At 48.5% G+C, this 27,597-nt stretch overlaps 1 protein-coding gene across 5 annotated transcripts in view; it reads right to left on the bottom strand.

Moving 5' to 3' along the window:
* The window catches only part of GALNT17 (polypeptide N-acetylgalactosaminyltransferase 17), a 283,928-nt gene that overhangs the window by 205,405 nt on the left and 50,926 nt on the right, over window positions 1-27,597 (bottom strand). For 3 of the 5 annotated variants that reach the window (XM_042971399.1, XM_042971405.1, XM_042971404.1), the window contains exon 3: window positions 4,982-5,156. Coding sequence is in view for 2 of the 5 variants with exons in the window: in XM_042971396.1 (XP_042827330.1) it covers window positions 871-1,019 (149 nt within the window). In the remaining 3 variants the exon portion in view is untranslated. Of the gene's footprint in view, window positions 1-870; window positions 1,469-4,981; window positions 5,157-27,597 lie in introns of those variants that run through there. The other 2 variants (XM_042971396.1, XM_042971398.1) reach the window with 1 other exon arrangement.

The following is a 27,597-nucleotide window of genomic DNA, read 5'->3' as shown; positions in this document are numbered from 1 at the left end:
GCATGAGCCAAGGCAAGGCCTTCTCGGCTACAAGTGAGTTTAGCGTTTCCATCTCCCCCTCGGGGCTCCGGGTGATGCTTCTTGTTTCTTCTGCAGGAGCCGAATTTTCTTCCCCAAAATGGGTCACTTCTGCCCTGGACGGCCTGGTTTTAATAAGCATTTCGCTAGCTTCTCGGTGTGCATGACTATTTCAGTTGGTTTAATTGATTACTTAATTGATTTCTTAAAAGGGATCTAATTGAATTGGTTAGCGATGGCAGGCGAGAACTAATTAAAAGCAAAGGCAAGCAGAATCGTGCCTCCCAGCTAGCCTGTCCCCTCAGGGCTACAGCGGGAGACAGGCAGGGACCTGGTTCCAGGCCCAAGGTGCAGCCCCGCTAACTTAGGGGAAAGCAAATGGTCAGACTTCCCCACTCGTGTGCGTCTCCGAGGCAGACGTAGGAAAGGGCCGTTTCCCATGTTCCAGAAAGAAAAGATGGCCCTCGTAAGCCAGCGCATTAATCTCCCTGCTTCGAACAGAGCTAAGGCTTTGGAAAAGAGTCAAGTGAAAATCCCATTCCTCTGCATTATTTGGAAGAATAATGAGAACCCTCGCCCTGCCTCCCATCTCTTTTCATTTCTCAGCTATTGAATTACCTGTTGGCTCATCTCATCTTTCTATTTAAAACGAGCAATAAAATATACCCTGGGCCATTTACTGCCTCCGTTGCTTATGCGCCCACCATACAGGCTGAAGCCAACTGGGACTGATTTGCCACAGCTTTCAGATATGCTTCCGAGCTTCACCCCTCCAAGCATCTGCCGACGCCGTTCTCCTCCGGGAATGCCCTTGGCCGCTGGCAGGAAGGCTAGTTGCCGATGGAGTCTTACCAGAGCGAGTGCCGCCTCTCCCGAGAAGCCTCCCCTGATTTCTCCTGGAGGGAAAGCTCTCTCCTTCCTCTCAGCTCTTGTCCCATCTCCTCCACCTCGTCAAAAGTCACTCTGTCCACACGTTGTCTTTGCTGATCTCGAACACACATTATTTCTCCTACTGAGCTAATGGTAGCTGATGTTTATGGAGCACTTACTACATGCTAGGTACCATTCTAAACATTCCACGCAGGCCAAGCCGACTGACGGAAATCTCACAACGGTCCTGGGAAGCAGAGAGTATGAGCAGCAGTTAACAAGTCAGGAAACTGAGGCCCAGAGAGGTTAAGTCACTCGCCGCAGGCCACACGGCCAGCCGGTGGCAAAGCCGGGTTTCTAAGCTGGATGGGCTGGCTTCACGCCCTAACTTTAAGCTCCACTGTGTCCTATGCTGGGCCACGCTTCCCTCAGCTGGTCTGGTGGCCTGGATATGGAAAGAAGCACTCCGGTGAAGGTTACTGGGCACTAGGGTAGAAGACCTTGGTTCTTCTAACGCTTCTGGAACTGCACAGGGGGACCTCCCAGTCCGCGAGGGAAGGTGCACCTGTTCCCAGTCATTCGCACCCCTCACTGGAGACACCCCGCTTTTTACCACCGGGCCCGCAGAGGGGCGCACTCCCTCCCTCAACCCCGTGAACGGTCGGCTTGGACATGTGACCGACTCTGGCCAATGGGCGATGAGCCGAAGAGATGACGTCACATCCTGCAGAAACATTTAATAGCCGCGGCCAAGACTCTTCTCCCTGAGCCGCAAGAACGGTACGTCCTAGATGGGGTCCCGCGTCCTGCCACGTCAGACTGCAGAGCTAGGACATGTGTTTCTCATTTCAATATTGATTTGTATGGGAGATTTTAAAATTGTCTGCGTTCTGCCATTTCTGCGGTTTCCAGCCAGAAGCGTATCTCCAGTGAAGCTCAGCAACTAACCATCGATGTGGAGCAGCCGCCGATCCTGTGTCCGTGTGGCCTGTTTACCCCCCTGTCCCACCCCAGTGCCGAGTAGGGGGAGCAGTCACTCAAACCCTTGGGCGGCCCTAAATGCTCTGGCTGAAATGCCTACCACCTAGCCATGGTTTTAGATAATAATACAATTATTTCGTGTTCCCCAGACCTATAACTGAAATTCCTGGATTTAAAAAAAAATTTTTTTTAACGTTTATTTATTTTTGAGACAGAGAGAGACAGAGCATGAACGGGGAGGGGCAGAGAGAGAGGGAGACACAGAATCTGAAACAGGCTCCAGGCTCTGAGCTGTCAGCACGGAGCCCGACGCGGGGCTCGAACTCACGGACCGTGAGATCATGACCTGAGCCGAAGTCGGCCGCTCAACCGACTGAGCCACCCAGGTGCCCCTGAAATTCCTGGATTTTAAAAACAGGGAGCGAGCGATGAATCCCGGGAATCTGCCCCCAAAACCAAGAGCCCACAGTGTGCCTGTAGGTTAGCTAACTTGACAATGCATTGCATCTTAAAAATAAATAGATAAATATTAGAAAAAAAAAAAAAACCCAGGGGGAACTGTAGCATATCCAGGGTGCCACCTGAGCTGCCTCAAAGCCATCAACAAAAACAGCCTCGCTTTAGCAACGATCAGATTGCTAATCTGCAGATTTTATTTTATCTTTTTAATGGAATTCATTGTCAAACTGGCTAACAGCGTGTGCAGTGCGCCCTTGGTTTTGGGGGTAGATTCCCCGTGGCCCGTCGGTTACACACGACACCCAGCGCTCGTTCCAACCAGCTGTTAATCTGCAGGTCTTATGTTTTTAAATTTCCGTTTTCCTTAGGTGGCTGTCTGAACGGTGTTTATGAGCCCAGTAACAAATGCAGACCACTCCCCTGAGCAATTCCTATTTCACCCCTTACGGTGAACAGCTTAAGTGCTCTAAGTTTCCACAAGTCCTGATTCAAACCTCTAATATTTTCACATAAAGCAGACTGGCATATAAAATAAAATACATGATTACTCATTTCCTACGTTGTCTCCTATAGTCATATTTCCATTTTATGTATATGAGGTGACAGGCTCTAAAAACTTAAATATCAGTGTTGCCCTCCAAGAAGGGAGAACAAAGTCCAATTTCTTCAACAAAAAGTACTTAGTCTTGGAAGGACTTGGCATAAATGGCCATGTGTGTAATCCGTACAGAATTAAGCCATTTTAGAGTTACAAATTATAAGCCACTGAACCCAAATGTCCATTCTTTTCTGAACTACGTTTCAGCAAATATTCTAAAACTGATGCCAGTTTTAAAAGTTGCTATTACAGGGGCGCGTGGGGGGCTCAGTCAGTTAAGCGTCTGACTTCGGCTCGGGTCATGATCTCACCGCTGGTGAGTTCGAGCCCCGCGTCGGGCTCTGTGCTGACAGCTCGGAGCCTGGAGCCTGCTTCAGATTCTGTGTCCCCCTCTCTCTCCGCCCCACCCCTGCTTGTGCTCCGTCTCTCTCTGTCTTTCAAAAATGAATAAACATTAAAAAAAATTTTTTTTTCCTGAATAAATAAAAGTCGCTATTACCAATCCCGTTGACTTTAGCAAGGTACCTAAAGTCACAACAAAGACCTCCTTGGGTCTCAGAATGCAGAGGACGTGTGGAAGCTGAGTGTGAAGGACCACGGCCTCTCTCTCACAGAGACCAGTTAGGCTACAGACTACCTGAGGGCAGATACCGAATCTTGTCAGATTCTGAACCCCAGCCGAGTGACCAACTGTCCCAGTTTGCCCGGGACTGTTCTGGTTTTACCACTAGAAGTCCTGCGTTTTGGGAAATCCCTCAGCACTAGGCCAGTCCGAACAGCTGGTGACCCCAACCCCAGCCTAGGACAGTGTTTGGGACAGTGGTAGGCATCCAGGAAACATCCGTCAAAAGGAGGATTCCGGCAGCCCGCTATTCGTTTAGGGGCATGGTGATGAAGATGGAGGGTGGGCGAGCGGAGGTCAAAGCCAAGGGAGAAGGGCAGATGGGCGAAACGGAAGGGAAGAGCAGCCAGAGCTGGAGGTTGACCGGGTAACGGGGCACTGGCTCTTCCGATCTGGTACCACGAACCGGTATTCAAGTTCAAGATCAAGATCAAGTTCAAGATCATATTCAAGATGGTGCCACTGAGTTAACACAGGTTACAAGCAGGGTTTGTGAAATTAAAGACTCTGCTTCTTAGGAAGTAAGCAAACTGAACCCGGGTTATTTCACCTCTGACTCGGTTTCCCATTGGGCAGTCAGCCACAGCCACATGACCGTGCTTTTCAGCCGTAAGCATGCCCACTGAAGGTTTGGGCGTTCTGATGCTTCACGATTCTTGCAGTCCTAAGTCTTCTCCTCTCTGGGTGGCCCCCAGTTTCTCCCAGATTGTTTTTTTCACCTGGGAAACCATCGGGGCCACATTTGCAGAGATCCACCCTTCCCTTCCTCCGAATGATGTTAAAGATAATCCCTTATGTTCCAGGAGGCTTTACCCGAGTAGGTGGAATTATAAATGGATCTCTTCCCTCCAAATAGCACTCAACCATCCTCCTCAGAAAAGGGAACAAACAAAGTGGGAGAAGAGAAGAGACATGGCTATCTCGTCCCCTTGGCAAGGATCATCTCGAGTTCTGTCCAATCAGTGTGTCATTTTCACCGGATATTTTTTTTTTAATTTTTTTTTAACGTTTATTTATTTTTTTGAGGCAGAGAGACAGAGCATGAACGGGGGAGGGTCAGAAAGAGGGAGACACAGAATCCGAAACCGGCTCCAGGGCTCGAACTCACGGACCGCGAGATCATGACCTGAGCCGAAGTCGGCCGCCCAACCAACTGAGCCACCCAGGCGCCCCTTCACCGGGTATTTTGCTGACGATGGTGGTGGTGGTTGGTGGAGGCCACAACAACGGAGAAGCGGGTAGACAGCAAACTTCTCCCGGCTTCCCAGTTTTATCCCACAGTATGGCTCTCACCTTCTTTGTCAACCAACCCTTCTCCACTGTTCTACTAGCCCCAGAAGGAACAGGCAACTTTTCCACCTCCCAGATCCTAGCTCCTCCCGACCACCCTACTGCAGGTGCCGGGTGCCCCCAGGGTCCAGCTTGTGACCTACCAGCCAGCTGTGAATTCCACGTGGGCATCGAAGAAGCCAGTGACCTGGCCAGTGGCCGCCTTCCAGCCCTCGATGCGTGCTCGGATCAGGCCCTCTCTTTTTTGGTTGCGTACCACCTTCACCAGCCCAGGGTAGCGCTTCTGGACGTACTCTTCCAGCGGGGCCTTCAGCTCCTCTACAAATGACAAAATGCAAGAAGGTCCATAACCGTGTCACTTCAAGCGTGTGTCCAACCCGCTGTGATGCCAACAAGATCTCCAGGAAGGCTGGAGACGCGGAAGAGTTGGCACGCTGGTGATCTTAGCAGAAAAGACAACTCAGGCAGCCTGAGAGTCAGAAGACACTGCCGACACCCTGACCCGGGACGGCAACGTCCTCCCGGCATCCAAGGTAGACAGCTGGACAGAATCCGCGCCTGGCTGTTACATCCTGACTGCCGCAGGCCACCAGATGTCTCTCGAGGCTTGTTTTCTCGGTGGTCTTTCCTCCTTTCGAGGCCAGCGTTCCTGCCCTCCTACTGTCCCCTGGGTCCTGTTTATCAACTTCTGTATGGGTTTTCCCGTTTGCACACACACACTGGCTCTTATAGGACATGGCCTGGGTGGTCCAAACCCACAGTCACGCATCAGACGCAAAGTTAACAAGGTTGTTACTTTGGTCTTAGGATAACAAAGTAATCTTTTCCTGGTAGTGCCATGGCAGCAGGAGTAATGCTACCAGAAACTGAACGCTTTCCCTTCTGCAACAAGCAGGTGGTGGAGAGTGCTTTCTTTATATGATCTAAATTAATCCTTACCCCAATTTAGGAGGTAGCTAGATTAATTCCATTAATTCCACCTTGCCAATGAAGAAACACAATTAGGGTGGCTAACTTGTCCCAAGGTCACACACCTAGAAACGGGAGGAGCTGGGACACAGCCAAAGGTGCCTGACATCGCAGACTGGGCGGTTGACGCCTCTCTGTGCAGAGAGTCACCAGGTGGGGGACAGGGAGGGGCTGCCTGGCAGGGGATTCAGAGACAGGCACACTGCAAGGACCCCCCTCTTGGAGAGACTCATGCTGGAGGTCGCTAGCAGTCCAGATGATTCTGATGCAAACAGTCCGCAAACAATACCTTAAGAGATACAGTTACCCCTGACTTCACTCCGGAGAAACCCCAAAAGGTTGTGTTGATAGACGTCATACAGACGTCTCTCTTCCTAATTACACACGGCACCTTGGGGGGCTTAGAGCCATACTTTTGAGCACAGGTGGAGGCTGAGCTCTCTAGGTCACGGCTGTTGTTCCCTGGGAAGGATGCAGTCATGTGACCCAGGAGGAAATAGAGAGCACGGGGTGTGCAGACGGATGGGAACCAGAGAGTCCCCAAGGCACAGAGACACGGAATGGGTCCTGTCAGCCAAATGCACGGATGGTGAAGACACAGGAACGATACGGGCTGAACTGTGTACCCCCCAAATTCATCTGGCAAAGCCCTAACCCCCACTTCCTCGGAATATCATCATACTTGCAGATAAGGACTTTAAAGAGGTGATTAATTTTAAGTGAGGTTGGGGGCACCTGGGTGGCTCAGTCAGTTAAGCGTCCGACTCTCGATTTCAGCTCAGGTCATGATCTCATGGTTCGTGAGATCGAACCCCTTAAGCTCTGTGCTAACAGGGCAGATCTCCATCCCTCCCCTGCTCATACTCTCTAAAACTACATAAACACTAAAAAAAAAAAAAAAAAAAAAAAAAAAAAAAGGAATTTAATGAGGTTGTTAATATGGCCTTATTCAATCTGACCGGTGTTCCTGTAAGAAGAGATTTGGAGCCACCAGGGGCCATGCACGCAGAGGACACAGCGGGAAGGTGGCCATCTGAAAGCCAAGGGGAGAGGCCTCAGGAGACACCAGCCCTGCCCACACCTTGATCTTGGACTTGCCGCCTCCAGAAATGTGAGAAAGTAAATTTCTGTTGCTTAAGCTCCCCAGTCTGTGGTCCCTTGTCATGGCAGCCCAAGAAAACTGATACAGGGGAGTATTAGTTTGGAAAGGAGGAAAATTGGAACCTGAGTGGGGAAGGGGCAGAAACCTCTAAGGAGACATAACGTGCACTTGGGTATTTACACTGGAGTCAGACCGTCGGGGGTTCAGAGCCTAGCGCTGCCATTTATCACCTGAGTGTCCCTGGGGGAGTCACCCGATCCGTGCATGCCTCAATTTCCTCATCTGCACAAGGCGATGATAATCAGAGTAAGGACCTCATAGGGTGGTGATGAGGAGTGAACCAGTCAATGTAGACAGAACGCCGGGGCACCCGGTGGCCGCACTGCTTGAACGTCTGACTCTTGATTTCGGCTCAGGTCATGATCCTGCGGTTGTTAGATCGGGCTCTGAGTCGGGATCTGCACTGACACCATGGAGCCTGCTTGAGACCCTCTCTCCCTCTCCCTCTCCCTCTGCCCCTCCCCTGCCCATGAGTGTGCACTCTCATCTCTCTTTCTTTGAAACAAAAAAAGAGAGAGAGAGACTGAATGCCTAGAATGATCGCTGGCATAGCGTAATTATCTGCTCAACCCTGAGTAGGTAGCCGGCGTTAGTAAGAATGTTCCCTCTTTCCATCCACGTGGTGGAGGGCACATGGAGAGGTTTCAGAGCCACCCAGGGGGCCTGAGGAGCAGAAAGAGGAGAGAGAGAGAATCCCACGCGGGCTCCGTATTGTCAGTGCAGAGCCTGGAGCAGGGCTTGATCTCGGGGGCCCTGAGATCACGAGCCGAGCCGAAATCAAGAACCGTATGCTTGATCAACGGGGCCACCCGGGCGCGCCATGAGAATCTTTGATTCTAACAAGACCGGGAGGTGCCCATGCTGTGCTATGGGGAACCACTCTGAGAACCGCTCAGCTCAAAATGCACAGGGCTTCCTTGGTGCATGCTTGGCACATCACACACCCTCAAGAAGTTATTTATTGTTGGGGCACCTGGGCGGCACAGTCGGTTAAGCGTCTGACTCTTGGTCCGGGCTCAGGTCACGATCTCCTCGTTCACGGGCTCAAGCCCCACGTCAGGCTCTGTGTTCACAGCGCAGAGCCTGCTTGGGACTCCTCTCACTCTCTCCCTGCCCCTCCTCCACCCGCGCTCTCTCCCCCCTCTCTCTGTCTCTCAATAGATAAATAAACTTAAAAAACAAGTTACTTAGCGTTGACGTCTTCACCAACTGGTCTCACCAGTATTGCTAATATCCGTGCCGTCACCCCAGGGTTGGGGAGGGAGCTGGTGGAGAAGCCGGGCTGTGGGGACCCTCTGCCTCTTCACTCACGGTAAGTGAGAGAAGATGACCAAATACATGGGACCGGGGTGCCCAAAGAGTCCTCGGCTTCTAGAAACCATCTATTGACTGAATGTTGGCTGGATCATCCTGTCTGTTAATTACACTTCTCAGAACAAGAATTCTAGCAAGAAAGTTGGGCAGGCCATGCCTTCTTGGTTTTTCAGTCCTCCTCTCGAGTACCAGGTGGGTGGGCAGGGGATGGAGGGACGTGCCACGGAGGGCGCTGGATCCCGCGTGGGCACCGCGCCTACAGAAAGGTATAATGGGAGACCGGCCCGTTCGCTTGGATTGGCCCACGGTGGGAGGAATTCTGGGAATCTCCGTGAGTGCAGGGAGGACGCTCTGAGCGCTGCGTGTTAAGCACCCGCCAGGAGACCCGCAGGCACGGTTACCCTTTGGCTGCCTGGGACCTCACTGTGGCTCTGCCTGGGAACTGGGTGTCAGCTCCCATACGTGCCAGTCACTGTGTCCAAATGCCGAGGGGTTTCCTCATTTGCTCAGTGGTTGTGACTACGACTCCAGGGTGGAGAGAGTGACGGGACAGTGTCACTCACGACCACTGGCTTCTACACCTCAAGGCTCCTGAGATACGGGCATTAAAAGGCTTTGAAAAGTATAGAGGGATAATGCCTTGGTACCGGCCCTAGGGCTGTTAAATGAGATGCTACATGAACACATTAATCCTTAGTAGTAAGCATTCAATAAAAGTCACTTCTAACAATAATCGGTCTATTAATATTACCGATAGAGGTCAATTTTATAACTTCCCATGACTGACAGCTAGTCAATGTCATTTTGAAGTCTGAGGGTCGTCTACGTAGGGGTAGACACCACCCTCACTTACAAGGTTTGGGGACACGTTGTTCTAAACGCAACAGAAGTGTCGGTCTATGGGCTTTTGGGGGATCACAGCAGGATCCGGGAACAAGTGGCACTGGTCAGGCTTCTTTTCCCAGTCCCCGTACGTGGCTCTGTACTTCAGAAGGCAGTGGCTCGTGCCCTCGCTTGCCTTTAAAAATCGCTTCAGACACAATCTGCTTCCCCCAGGCGCTTACAGTCTAGTTAAGCACCTGCGAGATGTTCCAAAACTGACGGCATTCAGTGTGACAAGAAAAATGGAGTTGATGGCCCAAGACAAATGGCCACAGAAGGAAGTGCTACGAAGAGGGAGACGGTATTTTGGTTGGGGGTGCCCATGAAGAAGGTAGTGTTCGAGTTAAGTGGAAGGTTTGGACATGTGTTCTAACTACCCCAGGATACGTAAACACGCAGTGAAATACGGTAGCGTAGAAGCAGTCTTCTTAGGTACCGCGGAATCACTAGTGTCTGGGGGACGGGGAAGATGTCACTAATTAAAAAAGAGATAAAGAAGAAAAGTAGAACAGCCCGGGGACAGGCTGAGGTGCCGGCAGACACTCGGGTAGACCGTTGAACCAAACAAGTGACCCGGAGGTGACAAGAAAGGCACAGGGTGTAGGGGACGCAATGGTGAGATATGATGCCACAGGAGAGACTGCAGATGCCAGGAGATGGAGCGAGGACTTGGAACAGTACGCTGGGACACATGCCCGTTAAGGAGGCAGGAAGGAGAGCTAAGGAGCAAGGCTGGCTCGAACAGCGTCACGGGGGCGGAATCCCGTCGAGGGTGGAGTTTCCAAAGAGGAAGACACGTGTACCCATTCCACAAATACATTCAGGGTACCTGCATGGCTGAGGATGACACAGTTCTTATCCTCAAAGAGTAACCCAACATCCAATGTCACGGAAGTCAAATGCACTCGAGAAAATGAGAGCTGAGAATGGCCCAGAGATCTAAACAAACAGTAGGCTCCTGACGGGACCAGAGAGGAAAAGGAATTCCCTTCTGGAAACAGCTGTGCCCTGCAGGGATAGGTTCGCATCAAGAGAAGTGGATGAGTAGGAGAGCTCAGGAGAGTTCCAGAAAGACTAATCCCGGAGGAACACAGTTTTAACAGTCTGAGGCATTGGGGTGTTGAGATTCGGAAATCGCCTTAAAGCGAGAGAGCCCACAAGTTAACCCAAGTAAAATCGAGGCCCCAGGCTCACCGGGGAAGGTGACAATGCTAAGGTGACCCCAACCTGACAGTGCTAAAAAATGTCATCTCCACCACCTAAGATCCTTTATCATCCTTGACAGACGAAACCACGTTTGGATATTATGCTAACAGGAAGAAAAACATTTTACACGTTATTTTTCTCACCAGCAAACGCGGAGAAAAGAAACCAAACCTCATGTCTGCGAAAATAAATGTTTGCCTCCCAGTGTTATAAAATCCACTACTAAATTGGTCCAGAGTCATTTGGGAATCTTTGTGTTTCTTAAGGTTTCAGTAAATAGCATTTGGGGAGGTCAAGAGGGAAGAAGCAGACACCGCCTGTGATCAGAAGGGACCAGAAGAGAGATAAATCTTGTTCTTACCAGTAAAAGCAGCACCTGTCATCCAGGCTTAAGGAGTACATATTGGCAACAAGAAAGTTATAAAGACTGAGAACTACAGCGGAAACATTATTACAGAGTTATATCTAGATCCCACACTTTCAGGGATATTAGAAAATAAACCATCTGTCCTGTGTCTAAGCCCTGCTCAGAAGCAAGTGTTGATCTTGCGGACCATCTCTCCCTGTTCCCGAACACCTCGGTGCCACAGAGATGTAAACTTGGAGGTGGCCATGTGGCCCAGGGCTGGGCCACGTCTGTGCCTCTCAACCCTCACTCGGTTATTATGTCTTGGCGATGAGACTTACCGAATGTTCTAATTCTCAAGAAAATGGCGACAGGAGAATGAGTCTAAGCTTAGATGAGCGTCTCTCAAATGTTGACCTGCATCAGAATCACCAGTAGGTCTGGGGCGTGGTGCAAGAACTCGCATTTCTAACAAGTTCCCAAGGGCTATTACTGCCACCCTCCTGATGAATACGCTTTGGTCGGCTCTGGCTTAGAGGCGACCACCTCTGCAACGCTGTCTGCATGAATCCGTCCCTGTGTGTGCAACAGGACTCATCCGAACTGAGCAGAAGTCCCAGAATCCCAGGGGTGCCACTGCCCATCTCTGCCTCTCTCCCTACCCGAACCTTCTTCTCTTGCCTTATCTGAAAGACTGAGCTCCTTGAAGGTGACCTCAGTCTACACGGCAAGGGTCTGTCTTTCCAAAACTGGATCCCCACTGCCGGTCACCCCTGCGCGGAGCGACCTCACAGTTACGTCAGTCCCTTGATGAGGACCTCATGTGTTCCCGGACTCTGGCCTCATTCCCATGACTCCTCTCACTATCGCTACGAGTGCCACAATTCTACCAATATTACATCTGCCACCGTCAGTGCCACTGTCACCACCACAGCCACTTATAACCAATGCATCTCCCTGCCAGCAGCTGCTGAGCTTTGGGCATGCCGCTAGCTGGCAATGCATGGGTTGCGACAGCTGTGATGAGAAAACAGCACATATGGCATGTTCCGATTAAGAGCAAAAAAACCCAAAAAGCGCCTGCCTCAAAGCCAGCATTCCTTAGAATGGGGTCCCTACCAGGGAATCACTTGGGAGCTTGTGCAAATGCGGGTCCCCAGGCACACCCGAAGAGTTTCTCATTTAGTTGGCATTAGTAGGGTTGACCGGCACCCCAGACGATTCTCACACGAACCCAAAACTTCTTGAAAGCACTGATGGATTCTTTTTCATTGTTTTTATGACAGTAACATGCACATGAGATCGACCATTTTGCTTATTTTTGAAGTGTTCGATTCAGTAGCATTCTGCGCATTCACGGTGTGGTGCAACCATCACCACTATCAGGTTCTAGAACTTTCCATGACCCCAAACGTAAACCCTGCACCCACTGAGCTGTCCCTCTCCACTTTCTATCCCCACTTCAGCTTCTGGCACCCACTAATCTGCTTTCCATCTCTAGGAATCTACCTCTTCTGGATATTTCATAAAAATGGAATCACACAGCATGTGGCCTTTCGGTGTGCAAGCAGGAGTCAACTTGGAAATTGGGGAAAGAGAGGTGTTTTCACTGTGAATGTTAACACCTGGCCTCACCGAAGATCTGCTTCTGTATTTTGCTGCCAGTTTGCTTTTCCAACCCTCATTTGGGTCATCTGGCTGGAAGCTTGTTCCCAAAGCAACTCCAGGCTCGGTGAATGGGGTTCTGGCCTCTCTGAGGAGAGGGCCCAGCCCTTGGATCGGTGTCATACCCCTAGAATCCCCTGGCACCAGCCTCCTCTCCATCCCTGATGAAAACTTTCAGCTCACTGCGCTTGGGGGCATTAAGATCACTCAGGGAGAAAACACGGTCTTCAACACAGGGTTTTAGCAGCCATTAGTCACGATGCCCTACATTTCTGCAGTGTCTTTTTTTTTTTTTTATGAGATTTTTAAAAATCTTGATTTATTTTTGAGAGGGGGAAGGGGCAGAGAAAGAGGGGGACAGAGGATCTGAAGCAGACTCTGCGGACGGCAGCAGGCTGGACGCAGGGCTCCAAGCCCTGAGCCGTGAGATCGTGACCTGAGCCGAAGTCGGATGCTTAACCGACTGAGCCACCCAGGTGCCCCCAAATAAGGCATTTTTTTAAAAAATTACCTTTAAAGTTAAAAAAGGGAAGGTGGAAAAACCTGGTCGCTTGTCCTGGCCGTGAACTATATATAAGGGCTTCACGTTGGTCAAATGGAGATATTAAGTTCCAGAAACAAATCTGGGTTTTGGAGGACCTAAAGTTTGCAAAATTTGGAAGATCGTCTTTCAGGAAAAGAAAATCTCTCTTTCATACGTTTTCCAAAAACACATGGGCTTTGGGGTGAACACTTTGTCAGGGGGACCGAGCCAGGGAGAGGTCCCCAAACATCAGTTTCGTTAGCTTCAGAGTTGAGCACACCCTGGCCAGGCCGACTTCACGGATGCAGAGTTCCTTTTCACTAATAATCACGACTTTTCAAACATTTCAAAAACTATCCTCGTCCGTATCTATAATGAAACATCTAGATGCCAAAACTGCTAAGCAAGCTGACTGAGAGAGTCAGCTAATCACGAAATGCTCCCGGGCACTATTCAGATGTGTTCCCCTTGGGTTTTAACATTTATTTGTTTTCAGTTTTTGCTTTAACATTTAACACTTCTTGGCACGAACGAAGTTGCACGTACTGCTGTAGCCACTTCGGCTGGATCAACTCTTTTTACCCGCATGATGACTCTGTTATTATCCCCATTTTATGAGTGGGGAAAAGGAGGCACAGAGAGGGTACAGTCCCTACCGAAAGTCACACAGTGACTGTAAGTGTAAGTGACATGGCCGTGCTCTCTGTCATCCTGCCTCCGATTCCTGTGGATGCGAGGCTGTGAAACCCGACGCTGTTCGTCTGCTCACATAGAACTGCACCTCACGCAAGGCTGTCGAGGCTCCAGGTCTGTCCTGGAACTAGCCCTCTCTGTAACTCTGAAGCATCCATTCACTCCCTCTGGACTTGGTACATGCATTTGCCTTTCTTTTTTTTTTTTATTTTTTTTATTTTTTTTAAATGTTTTTTTTTTTTTATTTATTTTTGAGAGAGAGAGAGAGACAGAGCATGAGCAGGGGAGGGTCAGAGAGAGAGGGAGATACAGAATCCGAAGCAGGCTCCAGGCTCTGAGCTGTCAGCGCAGAACCCGACGCGGGGCTCGAACTCACAAACCACGAGATCATGACCTGAGCCGAAGTCGGACGCTCAACCGACTGAGCCACCCAGGCGCCCCGTGCATTTGCCTTTCTAGGCACCTGTCCATGGATGCCGGTCGGCCCTCTCCAGAGAACAAGCCCATGCCTGATGCACAGTCTCAAAAGGGCTGGGAAGCATCTAGAAGAACCTGCTGAACCCTGAGCTCCTCCAGACAGTCCCACCAGACCCTGAAGGGACAGCAGTGACTCACGGCCCCTTCTCCACGGTCTCTGAAATCCTGGCCTTTACGAACAGCCATGGAGAGAAAGCGAGCATGTGAAAATACATGCTGAAATACCACAGAAGGCAGCTATGATGTATATTTTACTCTCTGAGCAGCTCTCAGCTTTGTGACTTCAATAATGCATTTTCTGACTATGGGACGGAAGAATAAAAAAAAAAAAAAAAAAAAGAGGCGGGAGCAGAAAACTTCAGCAAGAATGGAGGAGATTAAAAAGAGATGTTTTTGCTGTGTGTGAAAGCGTTTTAAAGGCTATTCCATAGCGAGATCAAAGCAAGGACCAAAGAAAGCAAAAGACGAAAAGAAGCAAGAAAAGGGATGTGAGGCACAAAATACCAAAGTGTTAAACTAAATATATCACACAGAGTTGTGCATTCATGAGAGGCGCTTTGAAAAGGAAAGCCATCCCTGATTTCAATTCCTTTGTTAAGAAATTCCTCTCCACTGCTTCTTCCATTTAAATTTCACCTTAAAAAAAAAAAAAAAAAAGACAAGTAGCCCAAATGGGAAACATCATAATGCCCATAGATGGTGCCTCCAAGTTGCTGCCCCAAATTAAAAGAGCATTCTCCTACCTTGCCCCATCAAAAGGCAGTCGAAAAGGCGGGGTATTTGCAGCTGATTCTAATAATAACGTGTGAATTTAAGCGATAAAATTTGTCTACAGGCTGGAGTGTGTTTTTCTTTCATTATGTTTCTTATTTACTGTGATATTGATTCTGAATGCTCTGAAGCCGGCAAAAATTTTTCCTTGAAATAGCAAAAGTCACCGTCATTAAGGGCAGGGGTGGGGCGGAGGGGGGGTCGGAGAGCAAAACAGAACACAAGAAACACGAAGCCTTGGAGACAACGGGGTCACATCTTGGCGCTTGGTCACTTGGAGTTTTCTTGAAATGCTATTGGCAAGCCCAGGAATGCAATAACTTAGAGCAAGGCATCTGGTCAGCCCCCTCTTCCCTAGCATTTGGGGACTCTGCATTCAGAGCCCTGAATGCTCCAAGGTCAACGGCAGCACGGATCCTACGCACAAGGAAGACGCTCGTGCATGCTCACAAAACAACGGCGCGTGTTGAAGCGTCACGTAGCACGACAGTGTTTCTGTAAATAGCTTTTGTTAGGGTCCCGAAGGCCTGCAGAACCTCGTGTGTCTCTGCTAACCCAGGTGACCACCCAGATGTAGGCTACAGGCACTGACCGGGCAGAACAGATATGAGCTGGACTACTGCACAGGAGCATGCTGGCGACACAGGGCAGGGATGTTTTGATGTGGAAAAAGAATGAAAATGGCAAGGTCTCGAGAAGAGGGAGTGCTGTGGGGCCAGACGTATTTGTGTTGCATTTACACCGAGCCAGGGGCACCTGGGGAGGCAGGGCCATGCCCGGTCAGAAGCACTCATCTTGAGCTGCCCAATGACACCCACTCTGCATTTGTACCAGCCCTTCCGGCGTTCCTGGACATCCCTCGGGGGTGATCTACTGGCAGCTGGTTGTCCTCTCTCGCGCGTGAGAAAAGCAGGAAATTGGTGGCCTGTCAGGACCTACCCTCATGACTCTGAAGGCAGCCATCTTGCCATAAGGACATAAGGGCGAGAGTAAGTAAAGGGTTTGCTCTAGGCTGTCTGCTGGTCTTGGTCACAGGCCTTTCCAGACCCCGTAGCATAGCCTGAGACCAGAGCAAGCAGACCAGAGCTGGGGGCTAAAGTAATCTACAGACACTCGTGTCAATGCCAACTCAAGTACCCAGCTCATTTTTCCAATAAAATATGGTCAAAGCTGGAACACTGCTCTTGGAGGAACAAAGGTGAAAGTGGCTTTATTTGGTCGTCCTGACAACTATTTCAACCATCCCTGGGTTTCCTTGCTCCACATCTCCACCTGTCCCACCTCTATCCTGGCGGATCCCCAACCCGGGCTGGGCTATTCAAGCAGCCCTTGGCATCCCTCTTGCTCTGAGGCTGCATAGCATTGCTGGAGAACATCAACACTCTCCTTCCTTAATCCTGTGGCTCGGTGAGGCTCTCAATATCTGAGATGCCCTCTCTCTGAAACTCCAGTCCACCCATCAGTTCTTACACGTCAAATCCCATCTACACCCTTCCCTCTGTGTGCCCCAAGCTTCCCTGCCTCTATTTGAGAACGTCTCCCCACTGTATCTTCTTCCTACTTCCATATGTCCCAAATCTCTCTGGAGACGGCCAGTCATTCGCAAACACTTTTAAATGCCTGGGGCTGACTGGCCCCTAGCCCAACCTCACTCTTATCACTGGGGTGCATTGGACCCTCCAGCATCCTTACTGGGTTCCTATCAGTGTGAACCCAAAGTCTGACCACAAGGCAAACATTTCAACACATATTCTAGATAACTTCTGGTTCTTGTAGAGTGCAACTATCCCCTTTGGCACTATAGTCATGGACACCAAGGTTAAAACAGAAACTTCTCCTCCACGAGAGGCTGGGTTGGAAGACCAAGAGTTAATCGGATTTTGCACGGAGGGGATGTCACGCAAATGGAATAAATGACCAAAAGAGCTCGTTTGAACCTGCAGGCATCCTAAGACTCAGCAGTTGTGTTCTTGGGCACAGAGACGAATATTGCTTTTCGTACAAACATCTGTACGGAAACACTGATAGCAACTTTATTTGCGAAAACCCCCAAACTGCGACAACCCAAGTGTCCTCCGACGGGCCAGGGGTCAAACAGACTATGGTGAAGCCGTATCACGGAACCCTGTGCAGAAGTCAAAAGGAATGAACTCACTGCACCCCGCAACGTGGACAGACCTCGTGTACAAAGATTGGCGTGTACAAAGCCAATCACGAAGATTCGATACCGTACGGCTCAACCGAGGGAACAGTCTTGCGACAGCAAAACTATAGGCTGGAGAACAGATCAGTGGTTGTCAGGGGTATCGAAGGAGAGCGTCGGGTAGCGCTGAGGTGCCAGGACAGTTCTGTACTTGAATTGTGTTTGGTTATAGGAATCCACACCTGTGATAAAACTGCACAGGACTGTCTCCACACACACGCACCAACACAGACACACACGCGTGTTCAACTGGTGAAATCAGACTAAGCTCCGTGGACGGTACCCAAGTCAGTGCACTTGTTATAAGCCTGCACTAGAGTTCTGCAAGATGGTAACCATTGGGAGAAACTGAATGGAGACACATAAGACTTCTCATACATTGTTGCAACCTCTTGAGAATTTATAGTTGTTTCAGAATAGCGAGGGGTTTTTGTCTTAGTAGTGAATTTTAAATCCAGTTAGGGGGTGCCTGGGTGGCTCAGTCGGTTGAGCCTCCAACTTCAGCCTAGGTCATGATCTCGTAGTCTGTGGGTTCGAGCCCCGCATCGGGCTCTGTGCTGACAGCTCAGAGCCCAGAGCCTGTTTCAGATTCTGTGTCTCCCTCTCTCTCTGACCCTCCCCTGTTCATGCTCTGTCTCTCTCTGTCTCAAAAATAAATAAACACTTAAAAAAAAATTTTTTTTAAAGCCAGTTAGACTATGAAGCTTTCACTGGGGTTCTTTCACGATCTCCAGTGTAAAGACATACACACTCTCTTTTTTAAATTTTTTAATGTTTATTTTTCGGGGGGGGGAGGGGCAGAGAGCGAGGGAGACACAGAATCCGAAGCAGGCTCCAGGCGCTGAGCTGTCAGCACAGAGCCCGATGCGGGGCTCGAACTCACGAACTGGGAGATCATGACCTGAGCCGAAGTCGGATGCTCAACCCAATGAACCACCCAGGTGCCCCTACACTCTCTTTCTTAATCTTTCCCCCTCGTGGCCTGAAAATACATGAGGGGAAATGTAAATACACAACCTAGTTGTGATTACAGACCCACAGAGCAAACGCTGTCACACTGCGGTGATCTGGTAGGGGACAAAACCAAGCATTGTTTCTGATTAGGAAGGCTCTTTACAGGCAAGGGGAAAGGCAGGTGACATTCCAATAAGGAAGCCTGGCCCGGCACGGGGCATGGAGTTGCGTGATAACAAGTTGTCTCCTGGCTGCTTGACTCAGAGCCTCAACCACACAGGGGAAACGGTTATCTTCCAGAAACACAGGACTCCTCCTATCCCCGCAATTATAAACCAGGAAGAAAAGCAAACAATGCCATCGCGCCGTCTCCAAAATCCCTTCCGGACGTCCGGAGGGTGTAACCTTCCACGCAGAAAAGTTTTCTAACTCGAACCACCCTGCTGTCACCCTCTGAATGCGCCACCCAAGAGAAGGGCCTGACCGGGTGGGCTGGTCCCCCAGGGAAGGAGTAGGGACCAGGTGGACAACCGTCCTGAGCACCAAGAGATGATTCCCGGAGAGGAGTGCTTAAGAACCAGAGCATCGAAGCCCAAACACGCACAGCAACGCCGAATGCAGAACCTCCCAGGATGATGTCAGAGGAAGTACAAAAAAGAAAGCTTCGTGCTCGCGCAGTAACTGAACATATTCAGCAATCGCTGTAACTCAGCAGCGTGCAGGGGCCCTGGGAAGGCAGCGCAGAAGGAGCTGTGGTTCTTGCCCTCAAGGGTCTGACCGTCCAGAGCTGGGCAAATACGCAAAAGCAAGGCGGCAGGCCAACTGGGGGGGCCAAACCCCACAGTGATGCCCGGGCAGCAGAGGCGAAGGGCCCCGAACCCTGCCGCAGCTGGGAAATCTGGGAAGGCTTCCCAGGGGAGGTAACCCAGAAGAAGAGTGTCCAAGAGTGATCTGGAGCTGGCAAATCCAATACCACCGCGAGCACCCTCAGTGGGAACATCCTTTATCATACCTCCCGGGACTTGCACTGTGGGCTTTTGCAAGTATTAACTCTAAATTTTTTTTTTTTAACGTTTATTTATTTTTGAGACAGAGAGAGACAGAGCATGAACGGGGGAGGGTCAGAGAGAGGGAGACACAGAATCCGAAACAGGCTCCAGGCTCCGAGCGGTCAGCACAGAGCCCGACGCGGGGCTTGAACTCACTGACCGTGAGATCATGACCTGAGCCGAAGTCGGCCGCTCAACCGACTGAGCCACCCAGGCACCCCACAAGTATTAACTCTAAAGCTGACAGTTTAAACCCTGCCTCAAAGACACTGCTCTCCCCAAAGTACTCAACACCGGAAAAGGTAAGTGCCTTGGCCGACACCACACCAGATTCGATTCTGCTTTTTCTTCCACATGCTATTGCTTAAGAACAAAGAAGGTAATGAGGGAAGTTTTTAAAAAGTAGCTGAAAACTATGGATAAGACCTATTTGAAAATGCATTAAGGATTATGACAGTAGAAATGAAGAAGACTCTAATGTTCTTTTAATATTATTTTATTCCAGTACTATTTTAAGCCACTTTGGGAGAGAGGGAAGGAGAAGGGGGTGGGGAGAAGGGCAGAGGGAGAGAGAGTCTCAAGCCGGTTCCACGCCCAGGGCAGAGCCCAAGGTGGGGCTCGATCCCACGACCCTGGGATCATGCCCTAAACCAAAGTCAAGAGCCGAACACTTAACCCCCTGAGCCACCCAGGTGCCCCACCATTAATACTATTTTGATGGTTGAAGTTACCCCTCATCTGAGTTTGGAAGGCACAATGAACTTCCACAGGAATTTGCACCTGACATATCCAAAAAGGTGAATTCAGTCCCCCTCCCATACCCACCACTTCTGCCATATCCTTCCAATGTTCATTTATTTTTGAGAGAGACAGAGCATGAGCTGGGGAGGGGCAGAGAGAGAAGGAGGCACAGAATCCGAAGCAGGCTCCAGGCTCTGAGCTGTCAGCACAGAGCCCCACGCGGGGCTCGAACTCACAGACCGCGAGATCATGACCTGAGCCGAAGTCAGATGCTTAACTGACTGAGCCACCCAGGTGCCCCTACATTCCCCCTCTTAATGAGTAGCACCAATACCCATCCTGTGCCCGGAGGCAACACCCCTCCATAACTCCTCCCTCCTCTTCCCCCTCCTCCAAAACCAATCAGTCCTCATGTGATTCAGCCGCCATGTTTCCACATCTGAAATATGGTAGCATATGAAAATAGGAAATCTCAAATCGGTGGTTAAAGGATAGAGTATTAAATAAATTGAGATAAGCACATGTTGAGACCAGGGTCTCCAGGCTGAAACTCTTATACCTGAACACGAAAATGTTTAATCCACTGGGAATTGATTTGGAAAAGAAACAAAAAACAAAACGATTTACCTGTAAGAAAATATGCATGAATATTTGCGCCACCTGAGGCCGATGAGTAACTTTCTCGGGGCGTCAGTAAAAGAAAAGACTGGGGGCGCCTGGGTGGCTCAGTCGGTTGAGCGTCCGACTTCGGCTCAGGTCACGATCTCGCGGTCCGCGGGTTCGAGCCCCGCGTCGGGCTCTGGGCTGATGGCTCAGAGCCTGGAGCCTGCTTCCGATTCTGTGTTTCCCTCTCTCTCTGCCCCTCCCCCATTCATGCTGTGCCTCTCTCTGTCTGAAAAATAAATAAACGTTAAAAAAAAATTTTTTTTAAAGAAAAAAGAAAAAAAAAGACTGATGGATCCGACTATGTAGAAATGTATAATTTATATTTGTCAAAAAACACAATAAACAAAGTAAAGTCAAAAGCACAGGTTGGGCAGAAACGCCCGTAAGATGACTGTGAAAGAAGTTTATTTAATATCTATAAAGTTCTCACAATTCAGTAAAGCGAAGATAAATTCTCCAGGAGAAAAAGAAATGAGGGGTCATCAACTGGCAGATCTCTATAAAAATAAAGACAATTAACCATTTGAAAAAGTTCCCATCATCACTAGGGTTAAAAAAAAACACAGATTTAAAAGTATGTCATTTTTCACTCATCAGAACTGTAAAGAAAAAAGGAAGTAAGATTCAGTGTCGATGAGAATGCAGAGAAAAAGACACTTTGATATCCTTCTCGTGAGACAGACCACATATCTGGAGAGCAATTTATCAATCCATATTAAAAGTTCTTAAAAACTGGGGTGCCTGGGTGGCTCAGTGGGTTAAGCGTCCGACTTCGGCTCAGGTCACGATCTCACCATCCGTGAAGGTGTCTCGTCGGGGTCTATACTGACAGCTCGGAGCCTGGAGCCTGCTTCAGATTCTGTGTCTCCTTCTCTCTCTGCCCCTCCCTCACGCTCTGTCTCTCTCTGACTCTTAAAAATGAACAAACGTTAAAATTTTGTTTTAATTATTAAAAATTAATATGGAATTGGGGGAGGAAGATGAATTTAACTCACGAATGTGACACGCTTCCCTGAAGCATAAACCCTGAAAACACCGATTTCTTTTTTAATATGAAAGAAACCCACACATGCTTTCCCAGGGTCAGAGAAAACACAAGAGGAGACACCAGCCACAATACCGGGGAAGCTGGAAAGTGGTAGAAAGTGCGTTGAGAGATGTCTAGCAGCCGACCTCCAGCTACCATGGGAAACACTGAGAAACCAATTCAACATACACCAGAGAATCCTCGAGAGATAATGAAGCCAACAGCACTGGGTACCTCTTGAACTGGGGGTGACTAAACTGGGGAAACAGAAATGAGGGGCACCAGAAGGAAGGCCATTCGAAAGGAAACTGATCACTAGATCCCCGTCCCTACCCTGTGCTCCAGCCCCTGCGGCCCTCTACTGTCAAAACTGGTGGTGATCCTGAGCAGACAGCAGGCTCACCAGACCTCGGCGGGGGGGGAGGGGCCTCAGCTCGGGGAGACAGAAACCAAACAGCAAAGAGCAAAAACCGTGTGGAACCAGACTGTGCAGGGAGAAAAACCGAAAACCAAAACAAAAGACGAAATATTATTAATATCCTCCAGGGGATAGGAAAACATATTGCTTCTATTAAATAAGAACAATATGCTATAAAAAGGAACTCTCAGAGAATAAAAATGGGCACTTGGAAGTAAAATCATGATGGCAGAGATAAAAAAAAACTGACTGGAAGGGAAGGAAGATAAAACTGAAGAGACAGCAAACAAAGCTGGGCAAAAATATAAGGAAAGATAAGGTGGCAGAGAAAAAATAAGAAAATTAAAGGCTCCACCCAAGATGCTTACTAATGGAATAATGGGAGACGCTGAAATAGAGAAACGAGGAAAATGGGGAGGGATTATCAATGGAATGTTCCAAGAAATTTTCCGAAAACTGACAGACATTAGATTCCAGATTCAAGCCACTAAACTGACCCACACTAAGGCTCATCATCGTGGATTTCAAAACTCTGGGGACAAAATGGAAGATTCCACCAGCTTCCAGAAAGGAGAACACACACACACACACATGCGCACACACACACACATGCGCGCGCACACACACACACACACACACACGCGCGCGCGATCAGAAATCGGAATGCCTTTGGTTCCTTTACAAAACATTGAAAAAAGATAATGAAGCCAAAACATCAAAATCTGAAAGAAGGGAATATCTGTCTCAACCAGGCCATCGATCACACAGAAAATGAGGATAAAGCTTTCTTGAGACACGGATGATCTCAAAAGACTTTATCTTCCTCGTAGTCCCTTAATGAGGCTCCTGGCTGTTATGTTGCACCAAAATAAGCACGTAAACCAAGAAAAGAGAAAAGCCTGGAATTTAGCATAGGAGAGGGGGCAAAGGAGGTCCCCAGGAGGATGGTGAGGAGGGATCCAAGGTGACAGTGACCCATAGCCACTGCAGCCAACTGTCCACAGCGGGGCAGCGGGACTTGAGGCGGACACATGGCGAGTTGCCATTACTCTTGCTTCTGCAAACTCACCTCATTTTCGACTGAGGATAGATTGCTTGAATGAGCCCAGAACTTTCAATATGAATTGATAAATTGTTCAGGTATGTGGTTCTGTCCCATGAGAAGGATATGAGAGTCTTTTTTCTCTGTATCCTCACCGACACGGACTCTTACTAATCTTTGTCATCTTTGCTGCTCTGATGAGTCAAATGATGTCTGAATGAGGATAGATTGTCCCCATTCTTCCCTATAATGGGATATTCTGACCACAGGCTGACACAGTCTGTGCTCTCTCTCGCCATGCCCGCTGCCTGGATCAGCGGAGGACATTCATTTCATCCCCCAGACGTGGTCTGCTTCGACCTCCTTCTAAGAGTAGGCAATGCGCCTTGATGAGGTCGCCGGCAGAAAACACAGAGCAGCCATTCCTTCTGTCCCGATTTTTGCCTTATCCCCAGCACTGGTGCATGCAACAGCCTGCCAGATGTCCCCACAAGGGTGTGTCCTGTGTTTCCCTGAGCTCGCTCGTGACTTAGCTGTCTTCTCCAGAAGAAGCCTTTGTAAACAATTAAGATAGTACACGGGTCAGTACTTTTGTTCTTGACATGATAGGATATCAGGCATTTCGTAAAAAGTGCACGGAAAGAATAAAGGAGCCAGGAAAACTAAGCAAAAAATAAATAAATAAAAGGCATCCAGATTGGAAAGTAAGAAGTAAAATTGTCACTACTTGAAGGTGACGTGACATTACAGGCAGAAAGCTCTGAAGAATACACACACACACACACACACACACACACACTATCAGAGCTAAGAAACAAGTTTAGCAATGTAGAAGAATACAAGATCAATATACAAAAATCAGCTGCATGTCTATACGCGAGCAGTGAGTAGTCCAAAAATGAAATAAAGAAAGAAATTCTACTTACAATTCAACATCAAAAATAATAAAATATATAGGAATAAATTTAGACAAAGAAGGCAAGACTTGTAGGGGAGCCTCGGTGGCTCAGTCAGTTAAGCATCCGACTCTTGATTGTGGCTCTGGTCATGATCTCAGAGTTGTGGGATCGAGCCCTGCATCAGGATCCACGCTCAGCAGGATTGGGATTCTCTCTCCTTCTCACTCTGCCCCCTCTCCTCATGCATATGTGTGTGCTCTCTCGCTCTCTCTCAAAATAAATAAATAAACATTTTTAAAAAAAAAAACAAGAAGACTTGTATATTGAAAATTATAAAACATTGTTTAAAGAAATTAAAGAAGATCTAAATAAATAGAAAGGCCCTCCATGTCATGGTAATCTCTACACCCAACATGGGGCTCCAAATCACAACCCCAAGATCAAGAGTTCGCACACTCTGCTGACTTAGCCAGCCAGGTACCAAAGACATTCCATGTCATGGATTGGAAGTATTAATATTGCTAAGATGACAACACTTTTCAAATTGACCTATGGATTCAATGCAAAATCCCTGACAAAGTTCCAACTGCCTTTTTGAAGCAATGGACAAACGTGTCATATGTCACATGTGGGACCCAGAATTCACATGTCAACACATGGGACCCAGAATGGACAAAACAATACTGAAAAAGAAGAATAAGTCTGGAAGACTCACTTCCTGATTCTTAAAACTTGCTATAAAGGAAAAGTTATAAAGACAAGGCGGTACTCACACAGGGATAGACACATAAATCAATGACATAGGATTTAAAGTCCAAAAATAAACCCTTACACTTACAAGGCAGTTTATTTTTGACATGGATGCCATGACCATTCAATGGGAAAAAGAACAGTTCCTTCAACAAATGGTACTGGGACAACTGAATATCCTCATGGGACAAAAAAATAATAATAATAATTTGGACCCCTACCTCAAACCATACACAAACATGAATTCACAATGGATATGGAGCTACATGTAGGAGCTAAAACTCCAAGACACTTAAAAGAGAATATAGGTGTAAATCTTTGTGACCTTGGACTAGGCAATGGTTTCCTAGATATGACACCAAAAGCTCAAGCACCCAAAGAAAAAAATAAAAGACTTGACTTTCATGACCGTGAAAAGCTTTTGTGCATCAGAGGACACTATCAATAAAGAGAAAAGACAATCCACAGAACGGAAGGAAATATCTGCAAATACATTTGCAAAATTACGTACAGAATATATTTGATAAGAGTGTGTGCCCAGAAGACATAAGCAATTACAACTCAACACTAAGAAGACAAATGACCCATTTTAAAAATCGGCAAAAGGGGGCGCGAGGGTGGCTCAGTTGGTTAAGCGTTCCACTTCGGCTCAGATCATGATCTCAAAGTTCATGAGTTCAAGCCCTGCGTCGGGCTCTGTGCTGACAGCTCGGAGCCTGGAGCCTGCTTCAGATTCTGTGTCTCCCCTTCTCTCTCTGCCCTTCCCCCACTCGCACTCTGTCTCTCTCTCACTCAAAAATAAACATTCAAAAAATAATAAATAAATAAATAAATAAATAAATAAATAAATAAATAAAATTCAAGTTGACAAAAGATTTCAATAGACATTTCTCCAAATAAGGCAGACTAATGGGGGCGCCTGGGTGGCTTAGTCGGTTGAGCATCCTACTTTGGTTTAGGTCATGATCTCACGGTTTGTGGGTTCAAGCCCCGCGTCGGGCTCTGTGCTGACAGCTCAGAGCCTGGAGCCTGCTTCGGACCCTGTGTCTCATTCTCTCTCTGCTCCTCCCCCACTTGTGCTCTGTCTCTCAAAAATAAATAAAAGTAAAAAAAAAAATTTTTTAAAAAGACAGACTAATGGCAAGCAAGCACATGAAAAGATGCTCAAAATAATCAGTCATTAGAGAAATGCAAATAAAACCATGAGATACCACCTTACACGCACCACGGTGGCCTTTGTGTGTGTTTTTTTTTTAAAGGAAAATAACAAATATTGAGGATGTGGCGAAACTGGGACTTCATACATTGCCAGTAGGAATGCAAAATGGTGCCGCTCCCGCGAAAAACCGTGTCGTTGGGGAAAACAGTCTGATGGCTTCTCAAGATATGAACCGTGGAATTATCACAGGACCCAACGATTCCACTCCTAGGTAGGTACCCAAGAGAACTGAAAACATTCCACACGACAACTTTTACATGAACGTTCCTAGCAGTATTATTCGTAACAACCAAAAAGCAGGAACGCCCCACCTATCCATCAACTGAAGAACAAAGAAAGGTCATGTGTTACCTCCACACAACCGAATGTCGCTGAGCCACAAAAACAAATGACGTAAATCCATGCCACCACACGATGAACTTGGGCGACAGTACGTTGCACGAAACAAGGCAGACACCAAAAGCTACAGGCTGTACATTTCGTTGATAGCAAATGTCCAGAAAAGGCAAATTCATAGAGACAGAAATACTTGGTGGTTGCCCCAGGACCTGGGAGAGATGGCTAAACAGGTCCAGGATCTCTTTAGGGGGGACGATGAAAATATTCCGGAATGAGATCGTGGTTACAGTTGCAAAACGTCGTGAATGTACTGAAAGGCACCGAACTCTACACACTTCATAAGGGTGTATTTGATGTTATGTGAATTCTATCTCAATTAGGAGTAAGGGACAAGAGGGACGCCTGGAGGGTTCAGTCCGTTAAGCATCCAACTCTTGATTTCGGCTCAGGTCATGATCTCACGGTTCGTGGGCTTGAGCCCCGCATGGGGCTCTGCGCTGACAGCTCAGAGCCTGTTTGGGATCCTCTCTCTCCCTCTCTCTCTGCTCCTCCCCCACTTGCACTCTCTATCTCAAAAATAAATAAACTTTAAAAAAAAGTAAGGGAAAATCATAAAGGATGACCGTGACGGGGTGTGGCAAGAATGATGATTGATACAACTCCATGCACCTGAATTCCCTCAGCCTCAACCCCTCAAACAAAGATCAAAGCGGGAAAATGCTGATGATCTGAACAAAGACCAGTGGCTTGGGACACGGCCAGGCGGGATCACGCTCAAGAGGGACTAAGCAGATGCTGAGAAACAGAGCAGAAAGAGAATGAAAAGCCCTCTGGTCTTTGGTGACGAGGTAAAGCCCTTCACGGACAGGAGATAACGAGAAGCAGGTCTGCGAGGCCGAGAGGAGAATGCTAAGCTAGTCACAGGACAGACTGAGCTTACGGTTCAGAGGGACCCTGGCCCTTGAGGAGAGAGAGGACGCAGGTCTGGAGCTCAGGGGAGAGGCTGAATTGCTCTTCGCTACAGGGATGGATCAGGAGGGGACAAGTGCCCGGAAGGAAGCCACCAACAATGTCAGACGTGGCCGGATCAGAGCAGGAAAGTGCCCGCTGGACTGGGTGCGCCGCGATCACTGGTAACTTTTGCCCGAGGGATTTCGGTTTAATGTACAGGAGCACAAAGAATTGCATCTTACTTGGGTTTAACTTGCGTCAACATCAGTATTCAAGCCGAATGAAACAAATGTAAAAACAAACCTAACAAGTGAAAGACCCTGACTTACCTGTACACACAGGTCCTGAGCCTTCTGGCTTTATTCACACACTCCCTGGACCAGGTGGTTTTTCTTTCCTTCCTTCCTTGCTTCCTTGCTTCCTTGCTTCCTTGCTTCCTTCCTTCCTCCCTCCCTCCCTCCCTCCCTTCCTTCCATCTCTCTCCTTTTTCCTT

Source organism: Panthera tigris, chromosome E3 (assembly GCF_018350195.1).
Source record: "Panthera tigris isolate Pti1 chromosome E3, P.tigris_Pti1_mat1.1, whole genome shotgun sequence".
In the NCBI taxonomy this organism is placed as follows: domain Eukaryota; kingdom Metazoa; phylum Chordata; class Mammalia; order Carnivora; family Felidae; genus Panthera; species Panthera tigris.
Note: the sequence above shows the minus strand (reverse complement) of the source record. Positions and strands in the feature narration are given on the sequence as shown.